Source organism: Balaenoptera ricei, chromosome 11 (genome assembly GCF_028023285.1).
Source record: "Balaenoptera ricei isolate mBalRic1 chromosome 11, mBalRic1.hap2, whole genome shotgun sequence".
NCBI classification, from domain to species: domain Eukaryota; kingdom Metazoa; phylum Chordata; class Mammalia; order Artiodactyla; family Balaenopteridae; genus Balaenoptera; species Balaenoptera ricei.
Genome location: NC_082649.1, coordinates 66,297,775 through 66,315,159, shown reverse-complemented (window position 1 = coordinate 66,315,159; position 17,385 = coordinate 66,297,775). Strand labels below are relative to the sequence as shown.

Sequence of the window (17,385 nt, the reverse complement as noted above, 5' to 3'; positions counted from 1 at the left end):
TTATTACAGCAGCCTGAACAGACCAAGACAGCGCATACAGCATATACTCCTTTTTTGTCTGGCTCTTTCACTAAGTATCATTATTTTGAGATTTATTCATGTGGTATCAATACATCAGTCATTCCTTTTATTGCCAAGTATGGATGTATCACAATTTGTTATCTGTTTTATCTATTTTCTCTGCCACTTACTGAGTGGCCTTGAGTAGGTCTCCTTCCCACTCAGCCTTTATTTGCACATCTGTAAAATGGGGATGTCCCTGCTATCTCTTCAATCAGGCTGTTGGGAGGATCTGACAAGACTTGATATGCAATGCTCTATAAAGAACCAAAGAGGGACTTCCCTGGTGGCACAGTGGTTGAGAATCCGCTTGCCAGTGCGGGGGACACGGGTTCGAGCCCTGGTCCGGGAGGATCCCACGTGCCACAGAGCAACTAAGTCCGTGCACCACAACTACTGAGCCTGCACTCTAGTGCCTGCGAGCCACAACTACTGAAGTCCGCGCGCCTAGAGCCTGTGCTCCACAACAAGAGAAGCCCCCACTTGCCGCAACTAGAGAAAGCCCGCGCACGGCAACAAAGACCCAATGCAGTCAAAAACAAATAAATTTAAAAAAAAAGAACCAAGGAGAGCTCTGTTTGGGATGGAGGGGGCCACACATCTTATCTGCTAAGGCAACTGTGTCTGAACTTCCCCCCAAACCATCCCAAGAAGAGAACAGGCCCTGAAGCCCTGGAGAGCCACTGGAGGGGTATGAACAGAAGAGTGACACAATTTTGGTTTACAACTTTACAATTTCACTCTGGCTGCTCTGTTGCCTACAGACTGCAGAGTGCACAAGGGTGGAAGCGGGGGCACAAGGGTGGAAGCAGGGACACCACTTAGGAGGCCACTGTAGTGATCCAGGTTCTAAGGGATATGCTGACGGTGTGGACTAGGATGGAAGCAGAGGATAGAATTGGATTGGAAATAGAGTCAACAGAACTAGGTCATGGCTTAGCTGATGGAGATGATGATGATGAGTAACCTTCACCCCTTCCCCCCTCTAAAACCCAACACTGGGTTCCTGACTAAGCCACTGAGAAGATGAGCGATACACTATGAGGATGGGGAAAACTAAGGGCTGACCAGGTTTGAGGTTCCACTTTGGACACGGTCATACTGGGACATAACCAAGTGCATATGTGAATCTGTGCTGGCCCAGAGATAAGACTCCAGATGCCTTCCTCACATATGGGAAAGGGCAGTATCAGCTAGGGAGAGCTCACTCTGAGTTCTGAGGCCTTTTTATATTTGGAAGTTAGAAAGAGGTGGAAGTGGGCAGTACCAGAGTGGAGAGAAGAGATGATCTCTGAGACAAGAAGAGGTGAGCATCTCCAGACAAGGGAGAGAGGGAAAATGAGGGGCTTGTAAGTGCACAGACCAGGCCCACTCTGGTAATATCAATCTCTGTTAATGGGGTAAGAATATCCCTAACCACAAGAATCCAACCTTCTAAGAGAAGTGGGTGCCCACCCTCAGGAGGCCCCCAGGCAAGTGAAAAAATTGAATTAGAAATTTAAAATCATCCTTCAAATAACAGGCCCAGATGGCTTCACTGGTGAATTGTATCAAATATTTTAAAAAATAATACTAATTCTTCACAAACTCTTAGAGAAATAAGTAGGAAACACTTCACTCATTCTATAAGGCCAGTATCAAAGGCCAAAGACATCACAAGAAAAGAGAACTACAGAAAATAGCTCTAGTGAGCACAGATGCAAAGGCTTTTAAAAAATCAGCAAACCATCCAGCAACATAAAAAGGATTATACACCATTACTAAGTGAGATTTATCCCAGGGATTCAATGTTGGGTCAACATTTTGAAAATCAATTAATGTTATATACATATTAACAGCTTAAAGGACAAAAACCACATGATGATCTCAATAGGTGCAGGAAAAGCATTTGATAAAACCTAACACCCATTCATGACAAAAACTTCTTCAACTTGAAAAAAGTCATTGATAAAAAATCCACAGCTTGGGCTTCCCTGGTGGCGCAGTGGTTGAGAATCTGCCTGCCAATGCAGGGGACACGGGTTCGAGCCCTGGTCTGGGAAGATCCCACATGCCGCGGAGCAACTAGGCCCGTGAGCCACAACTACTGAGCCTGTGCGTCTGGAGCCTGTGCTCCACAACAAGAGAGGCCGTGACAGTGAGAGGCCCGCGCACCGCAATGAAGAGTGGCCCCCGCTGGCCGCAACTAGAGAAAGCCCTCGCACAGAAACGAAGACCCAACACATCCAAAAATAAATAAATAAATTAATTTAAAAAAATCCACAGCTTAACTGGAGGTTCTTTCTTTTTTTTTTTTTTGGCCGGGCCGTGCAGCTTTCAGGATCTCAGTTCCCCAACCAGGGACTGAACTTGGGCTACGGCAGGTCCTAACCACTAGGTCACCAGGGAACTCCCTGTAATGGAGATTCTAGCCAGTGCAACAAAGCAGGAAAAAGTTAAAGGCTTCTAGGTTGGAAAGAAAAAAGTTAAACTGTCTTTATGCACAGATGACATATCATGTGTGTAGAAAATCCCAAGGAATACACATATACAACTTTTGTTTTTAAAAGATAAAATCTAATAGGGAGTTCCCTGGGAGTCTAGTGGTTAGGTTTCGGCACTTTCACTGCTATGGCCCGGGTTCAATCCCTGGTTAGGGAACATCCCTCAAGCCACATGGTGCAGCCAAAAAAAAAAAAAAAGAAAAACTAATAGATAAGTTTAGCAAGGTCACAGGATATAAGACCAATATACAAAAAAAAAAATGGTATTTCTATATACTAGCACCAAAAAATCCCCCAAATTAAAATTAAGCAAGCACTTCCATCCACAACAGCATAAAAACAAAGATACTTAGGATCAATTTAACAGAAGGAAGTGCAACACTCATACAACAAAAATGGCAAAATATTGCTAAGAGAAACAGAGGAAGATCTAAACAAATGACATTCCATGTTCATGGATTGGAAGACTTTGTATTGTCAGTATGGTAATTCTCCCCAAATTGAACTATAAATTCAATACAATATCTATTAAAAACCCAGAAAACTTTTTGTAGAAATTGACAAGCTGACCTATAAAAGCTATATGGGAATGCAAAGTACATAAAATATTCAACAGAATTTTTAAAAAGAACAAAGTTGGAGAACTTACATTATCTAATTTTAAGACTTACTTTAAAGCTGGAAAACTCAGTACCATACAATCAGTGTGGTACTGGCTCATGGACAGGCATAGAGATCAATGAAACAGAATTGAGAGGCTAGAAGTAAACACTTATATTTATGGTTAACTGATTTCAACAAAGGTATCAAAGCAATTCAATGGAGGAAGAGATAGTCTTTACAACAAATGTGCTGGGACAAATGGATATCCACGCACAAAAAAAGATGAATTTTAAAATTAACTCAAATGGATTATACACCTACACAAGAGATAAAATTATAAAACTTCTAGAATTTCTTCATGACCTTGGGTTGGGCAAAAGCTCTTAAGATATGACACCAAAAAGCACAATCCATAAAAGAAATAACTGATAAAACTAAACTTAATCAAAATTAAAAACTTCTACAACATTATTAAGACACTATTAGGAAAAGAAAAAGACAAGCCACAGACTGGGAGAAAATATTTGCAAATCATTTATCTGATAAAGAATTTGTATCCAGAATATGTGAAGAATTAACTCAATAAGACATATGACCCAATTTAAAAATGGGCAAGTTTTCAGTAGATATTTTACTACAGATATACAAATGGCTAACAAGAACATGAAAAGATGCTCAAAAACCATTAGTTGTTAGAGAAATGCAAATTGGCAATTTCTTAAAAGGTTAAACATAAACTTACCGTATGTATGACCCAGGAATTCCACTCCTAGGAATATATTCGAGGAATGAAAATATATGTCACACAAAAACTTGTGCATAATAGCAGTACTATTCATAAAAGCCCTAAACTGGAAACAATCTAAATATTCATCAACTGGTGAAAAAAATGGATAAACAAAATGTGGTATATCCATACAGTGGAATACTATTCAGGAACAATCAAATAAAAAGAACAAACTGCTGATATATTCCATGACATGAATGAATTTCAAAAACATTATTCTAAGGAAAGAAGCCAGACACAGAAGACCACATATTGCATGATTCCATTTATATGAAACATTTAGAACAGGGAAATCTATAGAGACAGAAAGCAAAATAGTGGTTGCCCAAGGACGGGGGTGAGAAATGGGGACTCTGTATGGGCACGAGGAAACTTTATGGATTCATGAAAATAGTATAAAATGGGGTAGTGGTAATGGTTGCACAACTCTGCACATTTACTACAAACTACTGAACTGCACTTACAATGAGTGAATGTTAAGGTATGTAAATTATACCTCAATAAAATTGTAAAAAAAAAAAAAAAACAACAGTGATGCAAAACAAAGGGAAACTAGGAAGCATGATTAGGTGAACTTTGAATCTGGATATACCTGACCTCAAGTTCGTCAAGAAACATAATGGTTGTGTCTCTTCCATGTATCTGGTGTCGGTACACAATAGTGGAGACTCTTAAGGAGCTCACCATCTAGTGGGTGAGACAAGCAAACAGGCCACTGCCCTGCTGGGATACAGCAGGGACAAGCATGGAGGAGAAGTACCAGGCTGACCAGAGATGCCAGACCACAGCAGCCTTCTATGCCATGCTAGGTAGTTTGGGTTTTTATCCTGAACTGCAAAACTAGAAAAAGAGAATTAAATAGGGAACTGAGCTCTGTTAGAGGAAAACATCTGTGTATCACTAGAGATGAAATAGGAAACAGTAAGCCTGGGATAATTTCTGTAAGGACTGTGAGATTCCCTTGCCATTTTTCCATTGGGTAATGTTATGTTATTGTGAGCAGCAGTAAAAACCAGTACTGTTGATCTTTGGGGTGAAGAGGAGTGGGCTCTGCTGCTAGTTGGGAAAGCAGAGGAGTTCAAAGAACAACAACAACAAAGAAATGGAAAGTCAAGCAGATGAGTCTAGCTAAAGTTCACTGGTCCACTCTCTACCCATGGGCTCTTTGGTTCTGAGCAAAGGGGTGTAGGTTACATGGAAAGGGCTGTTAATACTTTAGAGGCATCTGACCTTTCTCCCACAGTAGAGCCCACAGATAATCTGGTTTCCTCTGTTTCAACACAAAGGTACCTGTTTCCATAATCCAAACAGGGTTCTTCTCTTTCTCTCGCTGCTCAGTCTGCTTCTCGAAGGCCATCACAGTCCTGGGCAGCAGACCTCCACACTCGGGGCATGGAGGCTGGATGGATCAGCTGCTCCAGAGGACGAAGACACTGCTTTCCTCAGGTGAACTGGACTGTGAATGTGGAGATCTGGTCTCAATTCTTGATGATACTACCAGTTAGTTGATGAATCAGGTCAGTTACTCAGCCCTTCTGAGACAATTTATGTTAAAATGAGCTATGTCACCTATTGCACGGAGGTTACTGAGAGGACCAAGTGAGAATCAACAGTGTTTATATGTGAAACGTGCTGGGGGGGTGTATGTGGGAGTGACATACCCTTCCAAAAACTTTTTAAAAAAGTTATCATCCAGGGCTTCCCTGGTGGCGCAGGGGATAAGAATCTGCCTGCCAATGCAGGGGACACGGGTTTGATCCCTGGTCTGGGAAGATCCCACATGCCGCAGAGCAACTAAGCCCGTGAGCCACAACTACTGAGCCTGCACTCTAGAGCCCGCGTGCCTACAGCCCACGGTCCGCAACAAGAGAAGCCACCGCAATAAGAAGCCCGCACACTGCAACGAAGAGTAGCCCCCGCTCACGGCAACTAGAGAAAGGCCACGTGCAGCGACGAAGACCCAACACAGCCACACAAAAAAAAAGTTGTCATCCAAGAGTACAACCATTACCCACTGGATGAGACTGACCATAAGCTGACTTTTGGAAAAGTGTGAATGAAGAGTTTCCTAAAATCCACCACCACAGTAACCAGGGTGCAATCTCAGGAAGGCAGATCTGGAATGTGGCTCTATCTGGGAAAGAGGAAACTAAACACTGGAGTCCGGTTCTCACACCAGGATGAGCATACCAACCATGGTGGAAACTTGCCTGCACAAGGGCCTGAGCTGCACCCCAGTCCTAGCGAATTGGTCTCTGGGGAGGGTTCTACAAGTCAATCTGTGGTTTAAAAAATTTCCAGTGACTTTTATGTGCACCAAACCTAAGCACCTCTGGCTTGGAGGTATAAGAAAGGAGCTGGGGATTTTGGCTCCAGGCGGTCACAGGCAGTCACATTCCACTTAGGAACTCTAGGAGTTTTACGGCAGTGAGTGAAGAAAAGGGGAAATCCAAGAGAAGTGGTGATCCGGACAGGAGCAAATATGCAACATGCTCATGAAGTCTTTTGCATATATATTTCATCAGAACCCATTCTTATAAAATATACACGTCTCTCCAAAGACTACTCTTGCCATGCTGCTGGGCTTCTTCCTTATTTTCACAGAAATATTTTCACTTTGTCCAGTATTTTTTCACTGAATTACAATAAAAATATGATTTATCTCTAATTAAAAAAAATAAAACCAGGAAAGGGCAAGAAGATATTAGGAGTGTACTCTTTATTTCTCTTTGGTTTCTTAACACAAAAGACATGCGTTCTATAAATAAAAGGAATTAAGATTTTTCTGGGAAACAATAAATTGGGGGGAGGGGGAATCAGATTTCCTACCTACTCACATCTCTGTGGCCAAGTCAAAAGGCTGGACTTCAGCTCCCATCCTGGCTTTGCTCTCAGATGAAACCCAGAAGAGAAGGCTCCTTGTGTTATATAAGGGGAAATACCCTAGGACAGCGAATGCCACAGTCCTTTGCTCAGAGCTGGGCTGGACCCCAAGGTTCACTGTCCATAGTATCTGCCCTATACCCTTTTCACAATATCTATGGGTGGCATCTCTTCTTTTCATGGTTTTACTGGAAAGGCTCCAACACCAAAGGGTCAGACCAGCCACCTGTAAACAGTCATCACCATCAGACTGAGGAACCAACTGTGGAGTGTGAAAATGTTAGTGTTTGCTCACTTGTGCTCAGAGCCCAGATCAAGGCACTGGCTTCACCTTACTTGGAAACACTGACCCCAGGTGGAGCAGTGTAACTTCTACACCAGGAGGTGGGAGTAGATGTAGGAAGGCTATCACAAGAGCAGCAGATCATGGGAAAATGATCTCTCAACCCCAATGGCAAAATCTGGGTCAGCATCCTAAGGACCTAGTGAGGCCCACTGGCTGATTCTTAACACATTCACAACCCAGGTTTGTCAGTGCTGTTGCAAATTCACAAAAGAAAGGGGCTTATAATAAGAAGACAAGCACTGATAACTCCTCTCTAACAGGAATCACAGACCCCCACCCTCCTTCCAAGTCTACCTCTAACAGGCAAACCGACAGGGAGCGAGAAATGCCAGAGCTCTACCACGAGCCCAGGCTAAACTATATCAGATTGTTAAGTCTTTTAAAATAAAAACATCATTTTCAAGTGCTTTTAGCAGAGGCCCAGCTCCTAAGTGGCAGGTAACAAAGGTACTTCCCTCTGGAAACATGGCGATTGCACACACTGGTAAACCTCACAGTCCCAGGGTAGGAGAGACGTCTCAGGTGTCACATTATGCCTTTCTGAACAGGCTTCCAGGACACCCAGGCAGGCAGCGATGGGCAGGAGACAAACGAAGTAGAGATTGGGACCCTGAGACCCAATCTTGCATTGGAAATGTATCCTCTTTTAGTCTCGACTGGAAGAATTTTAGAAAACCAAATTTTGGCAGCAGCAGTTGAAGGACAGCTCCACTGCCCAGTGCACTGGTAAGAGAAGAGTCCTCCTGTTGGGGTCCCACTGTGCAGCATCAAGGTCCCATCCAGGCAGGAGGAAGGAGGAGCATGGAGTCTCTTCAAGAGGTCATTAGCTAAGATCATAGGAAGAAATATAAAATCTGTTCTTTGCAGCAGCAAGAGATTCTTTCGGCTTTTAGTTCTTTATGTCATAAAGCCAGCTTTGCTAGAATATAAAGGTCCACCTTGCTGGTCAGTCTGCCAAGGGCTGGAGGGGAGACCAGACCCCTGGAATTGGCGAGTGGATGGAGGAGCAGCGGACTGGCAGGGTAGATAAGGTTACTGGACCAAGCCAGCCGTGGCTGGTGGAAGGACCAAGTCTCTGGTTAGGTTCTAGAGGTACAAATGGTCAATGTACCTCAGAAGCATCACGATGAAGAAAACTATCCAAGAATGATAGATGGGCAAATGAGAATCTGGCCAGACCTGCTGTTTCCTGCTGGTCAAATAAGGAAGGAATGAAAGTGGGGTGGGAATCTGCATGAGTGCCATGGTGGCAGTGGGAGATAACCACAGGGGCATCTGGAGCCTCCAGCGACAAGCTGGGAGCTCCCACCTAGAAGAGTGGCAATAACTTAGCCAACTCGCTAAGCCTACGATTAAAAAAGTCCTCTGATAGTGGGTGTGAAGACAAACCCCACGAGCACCTTGCTACAGGACTGGTCGAGTGTGCACTGATTCTGGACACGCAGGAGCTCAGAGGGAACCCCGAGTGCCATGCGAGGCCTTAGGACCCTGGGATCCGAATGTGGGAGCGGATACCACCCTTCTCACGTTGGGTGGTTTTCCATTTAAACACATATTTGCCTCTAGTGTCTTTTATGTTTTCTTCTTGCAAAAAAATGTTCACTTTAAAAAATTATTTTTCTTTTCAGTTTCTTTCAAGTGTTTCTTTAACTTTCCTTCAGTTTCTTTCAAGTATCTTTTATCCTCTCCCTCTGTTTCTCCTGAACAAGATGAAAAAGACCTCATTGAAATCCCAAAATTAGACACAGGAAAAGCTTCTGTTCCTCCTGCTTACTCAGCAATGCAGACAAAATTCTCGGTGCACTCGGATGGAGGGAGGAGGTGCCTGTGTGCAACCAGCACTGCCGTGGCTGCAGCCTCGCAGTGAGGACAACCCGGCCTGTGTCCCTCCTCTCCCACCCACACCCCACAGTTTCCAACACGCTTGGCCACTGAAGCCACCCCATCGCAAACTGGCCACAACACGGCTGGCGAGCAGTAGGCAAGGAGTGTCAGATGGAAGACACTCTGCAGATGGGTCACCCACAGAGCTGTGGCAGGTGGGAGCTGGGCTTGGATGGAGCCTGTGGACATGTGGACCAGCAAAGCAGTCCTGTGTCACCAGCTGCGGGACCCAGAGGGGCTTCTGTCCCACGCTGTGCATCTTGATGACCTAGGCCTGAAGGTCACAAGGGCTGCACAGGGAGGGAGGACTTAAGCACCTGGAAAAACTGTACCTCTGGCAAGCTCACGTTTCACCCTGTCTTCTGGTCCACCACCTCTTCCGAGGGGGACTATCCCTGGAAGGAAGTGCCTGTGTTTGTACCAGATCCCTACCCCACCACATCCCACCCTTCGCCTTAGATGGTGAGGAGAGGGATGCAGCCCACACCGACCCCTCCCTCGTGACATGCCATGGGGGCCATAAACGTCCAGCGGTCCGTGTCTGGGTCATACATCTCCACCGAGCTCAGGTTCGACTGTCCATCGTAGCCCCCCACGGCGTAGAGCCGCCCGCAGCTGGCCACCAGGGAGACCCGGCTCCGGCGTGTGTGCATGGGGACTATCAGGCACCACTGGTCCGCCACAGAGCTGTACACCTCGGCGATGCTGAGGAAGCCCGAGCCGTCGTAGCCCCCGCACACAAACATCTTGCTTCCCAGGGAGGCAGCTCCGTGCCGGCAGCGCTTGTTGAGCATGCCGGCCGCCGGGTGCCAGGTGGCTGTGTGGTGGTTGTAGTGCTCCACCTGCAGCGGGGAGAGAGGTGCAGGTGCGGGACAGTCAAAGCCAAAGCTTGGTCACCGGCGGCCCACCTGGCATCAGGCCCCAGGGGGAGGCCTGGGGACGAGGAGCTCTGCCAGTGTGTGCTCTGCCCCTGATGCCCAGTTTCCTCAGCTGCGCACCTGCTCGTGGGCTTATAGGGACAGGTGAGAGAGAGATGGCCTAACCTGACCAGTTCTGTTTACACCTGAGGAAACAAATCAAGGAGTTGCCCAGGATGCCCTGCTATGTAGTGACAGAGCCGGGATGAGAGCAGGGTCTCCTGAGATCTGTGCACAGTGTGTTCCCTCACAGCACTGACTGACTTTGGAGTGACCAGTAAGTGGCTCTCGAGATTTTTTTAAAAGAATAAATGCAATTTCAAACAAATTATCCAGAAGAATGCAACTATTTGAAAATTCACCCTCTGTATATGACTGGGCTTACTTTGGGCAGGAATTTCACCAGGTCTCACGCAGCATCCGCTGGGGAACTGAACAGGGTGGGGGTGTGGGTGGTATGGCCACACTCTACGTCTCTCCTTTGTGCACACTGGTTCCCATTCTTGGAAGCATTACAGAGCATGTGGCAGATGGCCTGAGGCCTCTAGATGACACCTTACCTAGCAATGGCAAGGCTGAGGCTTTTTCCAAAGAATATCCTTTCAAAATAACTCTCAAAGATAACAAGAGTAGGTGCCCTTAGCCCAGGAGGAGTCCAGACTCACACTATTGAAGATCTGCAAACCGTCATGGCCGCCCGACACGTATATCCTGCCCTCAAAGACTGTAACCCCTGCAGCACTGCGATTGGAGCTCATCGGGGTCACCACAGTCCACCTTCAGGAAAGAGGCAAAGTAGAAGGGGAGCCATGAGATTTGGTGTTCCTGTCCTCCCAAGACAGCTTAGAAGGATTCAGGGGAACTGTGCTGTGTTCCGTCTCACCCTGGACAATCTCCCCACTTCTTATCGCCTCCCACACCACCTCTGCTAAGGGCTCACTCTGGCTGCCGCCTCTCACTTTAAGCTTCGAGCCCATAGCCGGTCATCTCTGCCGGCACTCAAAATGAGCATTGCCCAAGCAAGACCTCTCTGACAGATCTGCTCCTCCATCACACTCCCTGGTCTGGATAATGGGACCGCTAGCTACCTAGTTGCTATACTTATAATCTCAGCATTTTTATGACCTCTTCTCCATCATCCTCAACATTCTGTGGTCACCACGACCCCCCTGGTTTGCTTCCTAGTCACTGCTTGTCCCCATCCCACTACTGCTGCCCGAGCTCTGGCCTCTCACTGGACCACTGCAACAGTCCCCTTACAGGTGGCCTGGCTTTCCGACCATCCCCATTCCGATCCTGCATAGCACGTCCTCTAGTGAGGACTCCTGTTTCCTCTAAGGCAGACTCCAAGTTCCTTAATGTGGTTCTTTACCACTTGGTCCTCATCCACTTTCCAGCTTCGCCTCCTGCCATGCGCCACCCACACCTGCTCCTCAACCACACATAGCTCTTTCTTATCTCCAAGCCTCTCTTCCTGCTGTCCCCCCACCTGGGATGCACGTCTCCCACTATCCACAATGGGTCTCCCCTTAGAAAACATCTCTGCAACCTGACTCTCCCCCGAGCTGTGGGGAAGATGAGAGCCCTCCCCACTCTGTGCTCAAGAGCTCTAGACATAGGCACCCAAGGGAGGACGATCACCTTGTGCTGTGGCCCCAACAGACTAGGTGTTACTTAAGGATCTGAGACCCTGCTCGCTGCCCGATACATAGTAAGTTGGTTAAGTGAATGGAATATTGGCTTAAAAGCACTGTGATGAATCCATTCTACTAATGTGCTTATATTGGTATAGTATAAGCTGATTCAAATACTGAAATGAAGAACTCGGGCTAACCTTGCCAGTGTTTTCCAAAGAGTGTTCCGCAAAATAAGCCCACCAGATGGTGACAGGTGTTAGATAAAATGAAGTTAAAGAGGTGTCTCTGCCGCAGAATTTTTCAGTCTTTAAAATAGTCATATGTATTATGGGAAGATGAGGCCTCTGGTGGTACAGACATCAATGTTTCCCAAGCTTCTCTGAGTATTTGAAACGTAACTTTTTTTTTCCAAATCCTATCTTAACCACTTTGGAAAGTGCTGTTCATGTCTCATCCCCTTTCACCTGCATTTCTATTAAAATGCGCTGATTTAGTTAAGAGGTACAGAGCATTAATAAATGTTTCCAAGTATCTAAGCAGACTGTTTTTAGAATTTATTTAATCATTCATTCATTTAACCAAAGGTTATTAAATACCTATTATATGCAAGGTACTACAGGGCCTAAATAGGTGAGATATTCCCTATCCTTGAGAAGCATGATTAAAAGACTGCAGTTCTGACTTTTCACACTCTGTTTAGCAAGCTCCAGTTGCCCCAGGGGAGCTGGAGTCCTTACTTGTCCGTCTCAGGTGAGTAGGCCTCCACAGAGTTGAGAGAAGAGCTGCCATCATAGCCACCACAGACGTAGATCTGCCCGTCCAGCACGACCGTCCCCATGGCACTGAAACACAGGTGTCATCCCGATGGGCCTCAGACTTCTTGGGGCAACCTCTCACGCTCACTGAGAAGTAAACCTAGCCCCCAACTGCCTCTTTCTACAACAGACCTAAATCCCAGGAATGTGACTAAGCAAAGTGTAACACTGAGGGAAAAGGAGCTGCCCTGTGGTTCCTCTTGCCTCCCGCCCCCCTGCCTGGGGTTACTTCCTCTCCCTCCTCCTCAGTCCCTGATATGCTCATCTTCCACCCTGCTGTGCTCAGGGTCTGATTTACCTTTAAGGCCCAGGTCAAATTCCTCTCTCTCCTCCTCCAAAAGCCATCCTGGATTCCCCCAACAAGAATTACTCCCTCCCAGCCCCACGCTCCCAGAGCAGCTCCTTTATCACAGCTCCTGTCAGTCGTCCATTCGTTCAGCACGTTTTCATCAGGCCCTCACGAGGCACACCATCCCACGCACCAGGTTTAGAGAACTGAGCAAGCCAGACTCCTGCCCACGGGGTACCAGGAATCGACCTGCCACCTCTTAACAAGTGGGAACCTCCTGGAAGACTGGGGTCTCTATCAGTGCGACCGTGACAGTACTTAGTGTGGTGCTTCGTACGTAACAAGCCCTCAACATACATTTGTTGTGTTACCTTGATTTCCCCACTCAATTCACTATAAAGTTTGACAGACATCTTTTCATTACATACATGGCCCTGCATGTCCCCTAATCTGTCTTAGTGGGTGAGGCAACAGCTTCTGTTTGTTTCGTACTTACTACACACATCAGGTGCTCCACACTTGCTATTTTTCACTCTCACCACATCCTGCATGAAGCATCACCATCACCACTGTATAGATGAGTAGCTGTGGCTTGGGGAGTCTGGGCTATCCTCTCAGGGCTGCCCAGAGAGAGGCAGGCCTTAGATTTCAATGACACAAGTCTGCTTCCCACACTGTTTATCATGCCAAGCTCTCCTAAGAATCTTCTACATAAAGCCTCATGAAAAATTAAACATGAATGCCAAGCTGCCCGATTCACTGTCTTCAAACCTGATGCTGGAGAAGATTAAAAATGAATCTGGGTGTCTAACAAATAGGAAAATAAACTATACCAGGCTTTACAGCCCCCTTTCAAACGTATACAGCAAATCAAAGTGATCCACACGATGTCCCTGAACCAGCCTGAAAGAGGAAAAGGACCTGCCTTGGGAGAGGACTGTGGGAAGGTCACAAACTCACTAGACATGTCACTATCCTTCTAGAAGTGGACAAAAGTAACAAGTTAGGAGTTCAACAAAAATGTGAGAAAGAATCGAGAGGTGCCACAAAACTGTGTGAGATTAACTATCAACGAAACGGTAAAGACAGTGTGAAGAGATAAGGGGAAGAAACGCTGACAAACGTGGACTGGAATACGGCATGGGAGAAGGCTCCACGCAAGCGGCCTGGAAGACCGGAGAAGGACAGGGAATGACGGCAGAAAGGAGGCTGTCACCAACCGGCAGGACAGAGGGGGTGTGGTTCATCAGGGGAGAAGTGACTGTGAACATTTTAAGGTAGCCTGTAATTTAAAGGGGACAAAATGGAGCTGGGCCGACGCTACTAATGACAGGGCGTTAACCACAGTGAGGGAAAGGGCTACCCGGAGGGCTCCTCCCAGACAGCACTCCAAATCCCGTGACGTCGCAGCTCGCAAGTGGCCCAGAGCAGACACACGACGAAGAACAACTGATTGCCATCAAAGCGAAAAAGGCCCTCCTGGTTGGGGATATATATGGAGCAGTGAGTCATTCGAGGATACAGAAAGCTGCAAAGTATCCAAGGAGCAAGAAGGGGAAGCACGGAGGCAGAGGTGGGGGGGAGGAAGGAACCACGAGAGTGTAGCTTACGGCTTCAGGAGGAGCAGATCTTCTATACATATTTTTTCTTCCAAAAACGAAGCTACTTTGGCCTTTTGTGAATCTTACTGGTACAAAGGCAGATTCCTCCCTGCTCAAGGCCACAAACAAACACTACTGAACGTGATACACCATGTGTATCAAGGACCATGTGTGACAGTTTCGTGTGACAGTTTCATGTGGCAAAGGACTGCCACACTAAACATGACTCTTCTTCCTGACCACATGCAGTGACTTGATCTTTTTTTTTTGGCGGTCACGTGATCTTACAAGTAGAAAACCCAAATCATGGCCAGACAAAGGGGTCTGTAAGGCAAATACTCAGACGAGAGAATTACAAAGCAGAAAGGCCTTTAAAGGGCAACTGGTCCCGTGGTTTTCGAACTGCCCCTTTCAAAAAAAATTTCATTTAACTTTTTCCTCCTGAAGTTGGGCATATGTCAAGGAAGCTCAGTACATAAGAGGGATAAACGCAGAGCTGTTCTGGTTAAACGGGCAGGGGGCCTTGGATGGCTGTCCCATCTTCCGTTAGTTTTGGAAGAGAAACATCAGAGTGTCATCTGAAACCACGATCTGGGGTCTTCCCTGGTCGCGTAGTGGTTAAGAATCTGCCTGCCAATGCAGGGGACACGGGTTTGAGCCCTGGTCCAGGAAGATCCCACATGCCATGGAGCAACTAAGCCCGTGCGCCACAACTACTGAAGCCTGTGCGCCTAGAGCCCATGCTCCACAACAAGAGAAGCCACCGCAATGAGAAGTCCACGCACTGCAACGAAGAGAAGCCCTGGCTCGCCGCAACTAGAGAAAGCCCACATGCAGCAACGAAGACCTAACACAGCCAAAAACAAACAAACAAACAAACAAAATACCACAATCTGGTGCGGCTACCCCAAGGGTGGGAGAACATAGAGCCTGTCCAGTTACACTCTCCCCCTCCAAAGCTCCTGCCGTCCAACCATGACAATACCCCACACACGGCTGACGTAAGGAAGGATGCTGCCAGTCACTTTGGCACTAAGAAGACTAAATGGAAGCACTATGTTTTCTTACTCAGGAAATGTGAGCAGGAGGAGACAAGTGGCTGGAAGGCGTTAAGAGACATAAATTTGGGACTTCCCTGGTGGCGCAGTGGTTAAGAATCCGCCTGCCAATGCAGGGGACACGGGTTCGAGCCCTGGTCTGGGAAGATCCCACATGCCACGGAGCAACTAAGCCCGTGCGCCACAACTACTGAGCCTGCGCTCTAGAGCCCGTGAGCCACAACTACTGAGCCCGCGTGCCTAGAGCCTGCGCTCTGCAACAAGAGAAGCCACCGCAATGAGAAGCCCGCGCACCGCAAGGAAGAGTAAGGCTGGCTGCAACTAAAGAAAGCCTGCGCACAGCAACGAAGACCCAATGCAGCCAAAAATAAATAAATAAATAAATTAATTAATTCATTAAAAATTTATTTAAAAATAAAGAGAGAGACATAAATTCGGTCCACCTCACAACTAGCTGTGTGCTCATGCCTGGGGGACGTGTGGCATCCAGAAGTAAAGAGTACTGTTGTGGTTCACACACTCCCTGGTAGTGAAAGCACATGTGGGGCAGGGATCCTGGGGGAAAGAAAGTATAAAGAGGAACACCTCGGATTCCCTTTTATGACTAATAAAGTTAAATCCTCCTTATTCTTCAGGTTTCAACTTTAATCTCACCTCTTCCCTGAAATCTTCCAGACGTTCCAGTCCAGCTTCTCTCCTGCCTCGCGTCTTCCATAATACAAACCTTTAGTCCTTACCTGGCACTTAAAAAATAAAACTTCCACATGTCCCTGTCTTCCCTGTCTTGTCTCCCCAAGTTCCTCAAAGGACAAGGCAGGGGTTTTACTTTTAAGCAGATGGGGGCTGGCTTCCAGGAGGTACGGGCAGTGGCTGGCCTGGCTGCAGGGGATCCCCAGGCTGAAGCCAGCGTCTGCTGTACAATGTGCTCTGCTTGTCTAGCATGGTGTCCCCCAGATGCCTGGTGTGTATGCTCAGGACGTACAGACCGGCTCCCACAATACCTTCTCTTGCTATTCATGCTCCCCACTCGGGTCCACGTGTCCGTCTCTGGGTTGTAGACCTCCACAGTGCTCAGCCGCAGCTGGCCGTCATACCCCCCGATGGCATAGAGGAGTCCGTTCACCACGGCCACACCGACACGGCTGCGGGCTGTGGTCATGGGACGGCACTTCTCCCAGCGATTGGCGATGGGGTCGAACACTTCCACCACATTCAGGGAATCACCTGCATAAAAATTTGCTACTCAAATTAAAACAAATGAGACCGCTCGTTTAGATCACAGCTGTTGCGCAATGATTATACGGAATGTTCAATTTTGTCCTATCAGCTCTTCCCGCAGAATTACTCAAGCCAGGAGGACCCACAAAGAAACTGCAGCCATGATAACCTCAAACTTAATTCTTTAAGGAAAATCAGAATCAGACAGGAGGCATTTATTTACTTCCTAGAGAAGGCAGTTTTAAGTTGCAAGGAGGTTCTTCACCTGCTTAAAGGCAAAGGTGAAGGCAAATGGATCCACTATTTCCCCGACACAGAGCATGAGATGGCCTCCAATGTGACTCTCACTTCCTAGCGGTGACCCTGGGCAAGCTGCTTTGTATCCCCATCTTCTGTTCTCACATGTGAAATAATCTCCATAGCAGAGTTCCCATGAGGATTAAATGATATAATATGTAAAACACCTAGCATAGTTCTAGAATATACCAAGTGCTCAATAAACAGTAGTCACAGTAGCAAGGAATAATAACTCCAACCCTACCATTTTCATCAGTTTTTTAAGATCAAATAAAATAACCCCCTCCCTGTTTTATTCTGCTTTGGGACACTCAGCACCTGCCACGCTCTAGCGTTTACTAGTTGAGGACTTACCTTTTCCAGGTCATATGGTTAACAAGTAGCAGAGGCCAGTACCCACCTCCCATTAACTTTCAATTAAAAACGAAACTGCCCAGGACTGCCCACCCGCTCCCCACCTCCCACAAGCTTGGAAAAGGCCTGGCCTTCACATCCGAGGTGACGACT

At 46.8% G+C, this 17,385-nt stretch overlaps 1 protein-coding gene across 3 annotated transcripts in view; it reads right to left on the bottom strand.

Annotated features, from left to right (window-relative positions):
• Positions 1–6,635: 6,635 nt before the first annotated feature.
• Positions 6,636–17,385, bottom strand: part of KLHL18 (kelch like family member 18) — a 54,206-nt gene continuing 43,456 nt past the window's right edge. For 2 of the 3 annotated variants that reach the window (XM_059939478.1, XM_059939477.1), the window contains exons 7-10: positions 16,365–16,602; positions 12,338–12,442; positions 10,629–10,740; positions 6,636–9,888 (exon numbers count right to left, since the gene is read on the bottom strand). In XM_059939478.1, coding sequence (XP_059795461.1) covers positions 9,502–9,888; positions 10,629–10,740; positions 12,338–12,442; positions 16,365–16,602 — 842 coding nt within the window. In that variant the 3' untranslated portion in view covers positions 6,636–9,501. The remainder of the gene's footprint in view (positions 9,889–10,628; positions 10,741–12,337; positions 12,443–16,364; positions 16,603–17,385) is intronic. The other variant, XM_059939479.1, reaches the window with a different exon arrangement.